At 38.8% G+C, this 9,454-nt stretch overlaps 1 protein-coding gene across 1 annotated transcript; it reads left to right on the forward strand.

The window, feature by feature from the left end:
- The first annotated feature begins 189 nt into the window (after positions 1-189).
- eno1b (enolase 1b, (alpha)) lies at positions 190-9,454 on the forward strand. The gene is made up of 12 exons (XM_084062861.1): positions 190-291; positions 2,846-2,941; positions 3,463-3,558; positions 4,378-4,436; positions 4,554-4,623; positions 5,067-5,200; positions 5,444-5,666; positions 6,524-6,721; positions 7,090-7,291; positions 7,434-7,542; positions 8,747-8,805; positions 9,092-9,454. Exons 2-12 carry the CDS (start codon positions 2,857-2,859, stop codon positions 9,156-9,158), a joined length of 1,302 nt encoding a protein of 433 aa, XP_083918987.1. The 5' UTR covers positions 190-291; positions 2,846-2,856; the 3' UTR covers positions 9,159-9,454.

Here is a 9,454-nt window from a genome sequence, read left to right on the forward strand (position 1 = left end):
ACCGTGCATGTCCACATCATGTATACTTTAAATTACTAAGACCATTGTTCAAATATTTTAGTTTTTTAACATTTTGGACAAAATAGGCAAATTTACAACGAGGTGCCCAGATGTCCCTATAAGTGCCCACCTAACCTGTATCCATGGCAACCAATGAGCCAATCACAGCGCGACCATCCCTTCCAGTAATGCTCTTGACAGCGTTGAGGAGGTTGACAGTGGGTCGGTGCTTCAGAAGAACATCTCCGCAGTTCCTGTCACTTTGTAAACCGCACAGCAGCAGCTCATCTGGTAAGTGGTTCTTTAAACGATGTCAAGTACCGATTCTTCTGCGTGTTTGCTTTGCTATTTGGTTTAGGGTCGGATGTGTGGATAACTTTTTAACTTCTAAATTTCATTCATGTTACAAACGAACCGGATGCTAGCTAATAATGTAAAGTGCTCACCTGACTGTGGGGTGACTGAATAAAGGTCAGAGAAGTTCATGTTCAAGTTCATTTTTTTTAACCAATTGTACAAATTATAAAACACATGACAGTCACTCACAGTAGCCTACAATTGTCAAATAATGCTAACATCCCAGTCATTTATATTTTCAAAATGATTGAAGTTAACCACTTAAACCCCATGATGTGGGGGACCTAGTCCATCAGGGCTCAATACTAGTGTATTTCCTGTTTCGGGTTATTGTGGGCAAAGCTTTCGCTGACAACGCGTGGCATTGTGAGCTTGTCAGTCTGCTATTTTCAGTGAAAGCTTTCCCCACAATATGGATGCTGGGGTTTAAGTGGTTAGGAGTATCAATAGTTAGTATTAACTTTATTCATTGTTATCCAGGTAACACGTAGGCCTATGTTATGTGTGTTTAAATTAAAATATAAGGGGGGATCGGTGGACACTTTTGAAGTGTTGTAGGGCAAATATACAGTAGGCTATGACGTTCATAGTGTAGCGAATAAATATATTATTCAAATAATAGTTAACAGTGAAGGATGCATGTGTGGGTAGCATCCTCTTTTCTTGACAATTCCTGGAGTCATTGAGTTATACGTGACTCAGCAAAATGGCAATGACACCGCACACATCTCAGATTTCATCTCAGACAATGGTGCTACAGAGTAAAAGAGGAATGCAGATACAGTCTGTTATGACATCATTTATTTCTCTAGTTAAATACAGCCTAATCATAATCTCAGGTATTATAGTTAAACTAAACCCTGAACATTTAAACTGTTGGTGGGCCTTTTTCGTGGATGACAAAATGTGGATGAACGGCTCAAAGCATTAATTCATTAAAACATGAATTCAGTTCTGCCTGTACTTGTCAGGAGATGTCAGTGCTGGTATGCAGACAACACAGCACCTAAATGGAACAAACGCACTCGTTACAGTACCCATCCTAGATCCATTGAGTGAACTTTAATCTTTACATTGAACATGTATTTGATTGATTTCTTTTCCCCTGAATTTCTTTAATTTACCTCTGACCACATAGGTTAGCTTCTCCAAGGCGAGGCACCACATCATTCAAAATGGATGTTATTTTTTAATTTGAGAGGTTTGGAATGATATCTAAAAATGTGCTTTTTCACCAAAACGGGGATCAGAGAAAAAAATAAAATAAACCTAAAAAGATATGATGATATGAAGGTGAACGTTCTTTTCTTCTTCTTTTTTTTTGTACCACTTTAACCCTGGTGTCCTTATTTTGAGCATGTCAAGAGCACAATTCTTCCAATTTCTAGGGCTTATTAAAGTGGTAAAACAATGCTTTAGCTGTGCTTGTTGTTTCTTTCGAGACATACTTTTGACCTTCGTATGTCATACAGAAAGTGCTTGGAAATGTTTTAGGGAAGAAAATTAAGTTAAATTGCCCTTCAAAATCTTGGGTTGGATCCTCGCTGTGAAGGTCCATGACCACACATGTCCCTTCCCTTGCTGGGCCAATTACATTTTTTTTTCTCATGAAAATAGCAAATCTAAGTATTAAGAATGCCGGAGTGACGTAGTCTAGCCCCGTTGCGCAGTGCGTTAGACCACTGGGAGATGTATTGCTGAGGTGGAGCGCAACACCTACCAGCGCCATATACTTACCGCACGACTTGCCACACCCAAGCCGTGATACTCATTCGCTGAGTCGGTGGTGCCCGGGATCGAACCCATGACCTTGTGGTCAAGAGGCGGTAGAGTGCTCTACCGACTGAGCTACCCGGTATAGCCGATCTACAAGCTCATAACACTTCACAATGTGACACGTTGTGAGCTTGTAGATCTGCCAATTAAACCTGGCCTATAATGACATGCCTCTGAAATAGGGACACCAAGGTTGATATGGTCAAGGCCAAGAGTATTTACAAACGTGGAAATATCAAGTGGATCATGTGAGAGCAGTGTATTGGCAGACATTATACAGTATATGGCTGCATGGTACAGACCGAGGCTTCAGATTTGAATATTGAGTAGCATAGACGGATGCATCCTGCAATGGGAAATGTAATCCGTTTTGACAGTTAGTAGGTGTTGCAACTCAATTGTCATGTGATTAATCAGATGAGGACGTTCTAATCCAATTAGGCTGCTGCTAGCTAACATGTTAGCAGTTCTGCTAAGCTTACATATACTAGGTCAGAGTCAGACTCAGGACATTCAAGTGAGTAAGCCATAAGGAGAAAGCAGTGTAAACAAGGTAGGCCTACCATTATTTACGCCAAAGCCAATGGTATGGGGGTTTTGATCACTTTACATGATCTGATTCAGAGTGGATATAGATTATACCTCTTGGTTTCTGGTTTAAGGGGGGTTTCCAGGTAATGGTAAAATAATCAAATGTCTTTTCTCTCCTCAGGATTCTGCACCATGTCTATCATCAAGATCCATGCCAGGGAGATCTTCGATTCCCGTGGAAACCCCACGGTAGAAGTTGATCTTTACACCGAAAAAGGTTAATTTGGGTTTCCTACAACATAATAGAATGTGTACTACAGAGGTTGGCATCGAATCAGATTCTTTGCACAATACTGACTAAAGCGCCCCATGTATTGCAATTTCCTTTTTTTCCCCCGCCCATGTTGCAATTCCAAACATGTATTATTTGACAGGCTATATTAATAAAAACAGAAGATCCGGGCACTCCGAAAGTTAAAAGAGGAGAACAGGCTTTATTAATTAATAAAGCCTTTTAACTTTCCGACTGCCCGGATCTTCATTAATTAATAAAGCCCGTTCTCCTCTTTTAACTTTCGGAGTGCCTGGATCTTCTCCAGGAATGCCACCGACACTTTTATATAACTTGTTTTCTCCGTGAGCACCTGGTCATTCTGCTTTTATCGTATATTAATGTATTAATTGACACTCGAATAGTGTACTGTGCTCCAGTGTTGCACGATCATTGTAATTGTTGCAAAAATATTAAATATTTTAATAATGTTTCTTAATCTCTACACTGCGGCCGACATCTTGCAGGTCTGTTCAGGGCAGCTGTACCAAGCGGTGCATCCACCGGAATCTATGAGGCCCTGGAGCTTAGGGATAATGACAAGTCTCGCTACCTCGGGAAAGGTTTGTATAATATGTGGGCTCTTGGGTGAATGTGGATGAAGGATTTAAATGTACTGTGTGAAATCGGTTGTCCTTCATTAATTATAATTGATTGTCCATGATTATTTGCCTCCTTAATTTCAACTTTTTGTTTTTAGGCAAGGTGCTTTATACTATTATTCCCTGCTGTCCTAATGCCTAATTTATACTCAGTCGTATGATGGTGTCTACTGAAAATAGCAGATCTACAAGCTCACAATGCGTCACGGTGTGACGCATTGTGAGCTTGTAGATCTGCTATTTTCAGCACAGGAGACTGTCATACGACAAAGTATTAATCAGGGATTAACCCTTCCACCATCTCTTTTTCCAGATGTGAAAAGGTTTAAGTAAGTTAGTGAGTTTTCATCACTCTGCTTGAGATTAACCAGCACTCAGTCTAGCAGTCTATAGTGATCGTAACATTAAAGTTTGTTCGTGACTGCTGTCTGACAAATCTGATATGATTCATAAATTCTGCCATTTCAGCATGTGGGTTGCACAATTTAGTCTGTGTGATTGATTTAATATGATATGTGAATGTTGATTGTTGTATGATATGTGAATGTCGATCGTTGTTATTTCATATTTGTATGCTGCTAAAATGGGAAAAAAAAGATTTGATGGGCTGTTTTAGCTGCCTCAATAATCTGCATGTCTTGTTTTCAAACATTTGTAACAAATGTTGCATGGTTCCTATGCAACGTATGTAGGTCATGTGTGAGGTTTGCACTTCTACTCTTTACTGTATACAGTACTTTCTTTGAAACGACAGTAACATGTTAATTCTCCTCGCCACAGGGGTCTCGAAGGCTGTGGAAAACATTAATTCAACGCTTGCACCTGCTCTTGTTGGCCAGGTAAGACTGTGCAATTCTTTGTGTTGGGCAGATATCAATATTGCATAATATAAACTTTTATTAGTTTCATTTAAATAAAGCTAAACTAACCTTTCCATGCTTTTTTCCTCCAATCAGGATGTATCTGTAATTGAGCAAGAGAAAATTGACCAGATAATGCTGGACTTGGATGGCACAGAGAACAAGTGTAAGTTATGATAAGCATACTTTGCTAACTGGCCTAACTAGAAGCATGAGCCTCATTTATACTCGCTTGTCTCTTGTTGAAAATAAATGCTTTTTTTCAGCAGCTGATGAGCAACAGCATTGTGCAACAGAGTATAAATTAGGCTTAACCGCGTAAACCCCACCATCCATATTCTGGGGTAACATTAGCCAAAAATTAGCAGATCTACAAGCTCACAATGCATTGTAGATTGGCTATTTTTAGCAAAGAGATTTCTTGTAGAGGGGAAAAAAGCGGTCCATGTACAGAGCCAACTCGGGTTCAAGATCATAATGTTCAATTTACTAAGACTATAGGGTTTAAGTGGTTAACTCCAAATAATATAATGCCAAATAAAGCATGCGGTTTTGCTAGTATGGATATGTTCCCAACCAGCTTCTTTTTTTATTTCTTTCATGACACAGCCAAATTTGGAGCAAATGCTATTTTGGGCGTATCACTGGCTGTTTGCAAAGCCGGTGCTGCAGAGAAAGGAGTCCCCCTTTATCGTCATATTGCTGACCTTGCAGGCAACCCAGAGGTCATCTTGCCTGTGCCGGTGAGTGTTCTCTTTTAACACATTAACCACTTAAGCCCTATATGTCATTGTATGACAAATGGCAAAAATAACCTAGCTTGTAGATTGGTTATTTTTGCCATTTGTCATGTTTTGAAAACTTGCCCAAAATAGGGTTAATGTGGTTAAAACCAGCATTAGGAAAGCTTCCTCATATTTTACATTGTTACATTTGATAAACTCCTGTAAATTCAATACGGTTCACCATTCTTGTTCTCCTTACAGGCCTTCAATGTTATCAACGGTGGATCTCATGCAGGGAACAAACTTGCCATGCAGGAATTCATGATCCTGCCTGTTGGCGCTAGTTCCTTTAAGGAAGCTATGCGCATGGGAGCTGAGGTCTACCACAATCTCAAGAACGTCATTAAGAAGAAGTATGGCCAGGATGCCACCAACGTGGGTGATGAAGGTGGCTTTGCCCCAAACATCCTCGAGAACCAGGAAGGTACAGTAAGAAGGAATCACAGCTTGATTACCAGTGTTCAATCCCACCTGTCAAGTGTAGTCTAAAATGCTTACAATCAGTGCCTTTACGATAAACGGGCATTCAGGCCAAATGTATCACTACAAACAAAAACAACACCCAACAAACTGCTCAGAGTTTTGTCTTTTCTGAAGCTTGAAAAAATTAAATTCACAATTCGAGGATCCTCTGACAAATTCTATACCCATTGGCAACCATTAATATCATATGTAAGCGGATTACAATCACTATCACCTGACTGACAACACATGGTACTGGGGTGCTTTGGTGGTGCGGATCTCTATTCGGTGCAAGATGCATGACTTAAGGTAATAAGGAGGTGATTTCATGTGAAGGTCATGGAATGAGCTAATTCGGCTCATTACTTATATACTTGAGACTACAGTTTTATTTTTATTAATCATTATTATTATTTTTGTATTTATATATTTCACTTGTTTTATTTTTTCATATACATCACTGCTATTATCATTGTTAATGTTTTGTGTTTTGTGTTTTTTTTTTTTTGTCCTGTCTCTTAACTTTGTATCCTACTGTATTTATTTCAGATCTTGTACATGTACATGTATTATTGTTTGTATGTCCGGCCTTATGGGGAAAAATGTTGGGTGGTTGGGGAGGACTGGGGTGGGGTGGATGGGAGTTGTTGGGAGAAAATATAAAACCGAAGAGTTGTTTCAATTTTTGCAAATGTGAATACAATGTCATGTCTACTGCTCAGAACTAGGATATGTAGAGCAAACACTACAGCATTTACTTTCACATTGAACATGGACATGTATACTTCATGCCTCTTCTTTCTGGATGTTTCCCTGTAGCCCTGGAGCTGATAAAGGAGGCCGTTTCCAAAGCAGGATACACAGATGAGATTGTGATAGGAATGGACGTGGCAGCGTCTGAATTTTACAGGGATGGGAAATATGATCTGGACTTCAAGTCGCCTGATGACCCAAGCCGCTACATCTCACCTGATGAGCTGTCTGACCTCTACAAGAGCTTTGTTAAGGATTATCCAGGTAACCTAATAGTAATCGATGCTGAAAGAGCTGTGTTTATATGCAATCCATTTTCTTTTTTTCTGAAGTCAAAGCTAAATAAAATGCCAAATTGTAGTTTGCAGCAGGGCAAGGATCTGGAATATTTCCTTATGAAGTGTTGAACAAATGCTTAACATTTACAAATTTGATTGAATACTTTATTAGTCAGAAATGTAAATGTAAAAGACATTAAAGCTAAAAGGATAACACAACAAGTCCTGGGGACTTGTTTTAACTGTGGTCTTATGTGAGGTCTTACGTAAATGCACAAAAAAACTGAACCTGTAATCTGTTTGTCATTCAAAGAGAAGTTTCTGTATTTTAGAACCATACTTTCTCGTCCACAGTGGTGTCCATCGAGGACCCCTTTGACCAGGATGACTGGGCAGCCTGGAGCAACCTCACAGGAAGTACAGACATCCAGATTGTTGGAGATGACCTTACAGTGACCAATCCCACACGCATCACTAAGGCTGTGGATGAGAAGGCCTGCAACTGCCTCCTTCTGAAAGTCAATCAGATTGGCTCCGTTACCGAGTCCTTGAAAGCGTAAGTCATCACTTCATTGAAACCTATTATATGTAGATTGTTAAAATATTACAGGTTTTATACTATATAAAAACCCTGCGCTACTTAAGAGTTTGACAAACCTATTTTAGTAAATGTCATCCTCCATCATCTTGTAATGCAGGTGTAAGATGGCTCAGTCCAGTGGCTGGGGGGTGATGGTCAGCCATCGGTCTGGAGAAACCGAGGATACCTTCATTGCTGATTTGGTGGTCGGCTTATGCACTGGACAGGTGAGTCTCCTATAACAAATTTTGATTGTTATGAGTGTGTGTTTTCAGAATAGAAAAGGGATCATGAGGGCTCTCGCACACTAAAGGATGGAAAAACACTATTTCTTCTTTAAATATTTAATACTGTTGCATGGAGGCACATAAAAAAATACCTTTCGGTCTCAAGCCAACAATGTTAATCATGTCAGGTGATAAAATATTTGGAAAGAGGTATCCAGTTTCATATAGGGAAATTATGTGCTTTTATAAAATGTCAGGTCTACAAAGATGCCGTGCCATAATTTGAAATGCATAATTTAGGAGGCATATTTTAAAAATTGTACTAATAAAACTGCTATGGAAATGTGATGTCAAGATCAAGACAGTTTGATATCTGAAAGAGGAGGTACATATCAATAATATATCACAAAATTATAATGTCTCCATTAAAGTGAATCTGCATGATCGCTATCCAATATATTTATCGTCAGATAAATTGTTGATTGTATCTTTAAATAATCACCAACCTTTGATACCAGTAGTGAGTGCATTGGAGCCTATACATGGTATATTTAAAAAAAAGTAGGCTGCAAACCATTTATGGAGTCCTGCTGCACCCACTGTATAGGCTAGCGTTTCCCGAGATTATAATTGTTCCACTTTTTGATTACATTCATGTGCCATATTGCAGTGGTTCTCAACCTTTTCAGGCTGCGACCCCCCCCAAAATAATCATATCTGAACTGGGGACCCCCCCACCCCCCCACCCTGACAAGCACCTAGAAATGTAGGAGTTGAGGTATTACATTTTGTTTAATTCTGTTCTGTGTTTTCAGAATAGAAAAGAGATCATGAGGGCTCTCGCACAGTGCACAGCACATTAAAGGATGGAAAAACACTATTGCTTCTTTAAATATTTAATATTGTTGTATGGAGGCACATAAAAAAAGTACCTTTCGGTGTCAAGCCAACATTAATAATCATGTCAGGTGATAAAATATTTGGAAAGAGGTATCCATTTTCATATAGGGAAATGATGTGCTTTTATACATTTTCAGGTCTACAAAGATGCCGTGCCATAATTTGAAATGCCTTATAATGCCATAATTTGCACAAAGACTGAAAACATGGAATTAGCCTTTTGCTTTAATTAATGTATACCTTTTTGTTTTGAAGAGATGTTAACATGACATTGATTAGAGATATTAACATTTGACCCCTACAGATCAAGACCGGTGCACCCTGTCGTTCTGAGCGTTTGGCCAAGTACAACCAGATTCTCAGGTACATTTCATAATCTATTTATTTCTGATTCAACATATTGTCAATGTTAAGGAATCATTGTTCCATCTTTTTTCCCCCTAATCATGTACAAGTCTTAGTTCTGGCTCTGTCTTTTGGCATTATCGATATTCTATTCTGATATACTGTACATGCTATCTTGTGAACTCGTATTACAATTAACATGTCTTAATATGAAGTATGAGTACTTTTACATTATGAAGTGCATTAAAATTAAGCTAGGGCAAACTTAGCAAAGACATTTATTGTACTATTTTGCACTTTTTAGAATTGAAGAGGAGCTTGGAGACGCGGCTCGTTTTGCTGGGAAGAGTTTCAGAAACCCATTGATATAGTGAATTATTAACTGTGTGTATACCAGCAGGTAGATTCACAATGCAAATCCATGCTATTGCACAGTAAAAATACATGCTATTGCACAGTACAAATGTTAACAGCTATTCCTAAACTACACATTAACAAATGTAAAAAAAGAGTGTTGCTACTGAAATGTTGACAGTTAGTTTGCTGTTAAGTTCCTCTTAATTGTGTTTCAATGTGGATACATTTCTAGGTATAATATGTACGAAGTGTGATCACAGAGGCTGGGCTTAGGACCACAGTAAATAAACTATTTTGCTTAGCAACAAAA

The sequence above is a fragment of the Gymnoscopelus microlampas genome (genome assembly GCF_963454915.1).
Source record: "Gymnoscopelus microlampas genome assembly, chromosome: 7".
In the NCBI taxonomy this organism is placed as follows: Eukaryota; Metazoa; Chordata; class Actinopteri; order Myctophiformes; family Myctophidae; genus Gymnoscopelus; species Gymnoscopelus microlampas.

What these genes read in the sequence shown, in the direction of transcription:
- eno1b (XM_084062861.1), top strand. Translation starts at nt 2,857, where the DNA reads ATGTCTATCATCAAGATCCATGCCAGGGAGATCTTCGATTCCCGTGGA. An exon ending in TGATCTTTACACCGAAAAAG is followed by an intron (nt 2,942 to 3,462) that starts GTTAATTTGGGT and finishes GACATCTTGCAG; the next exon opens with GTCTGTTCAGGGCAGCTGTA. An exon ending in GTCTCGCTACCTCGGGAAAG is followed by an intron (nt 3,559 to 4,377) that starts GTTTGTATAATA and finishes TCCTCGCCACAG; the next exon opens with GGGTCTCGAAGGCTGTGGAA.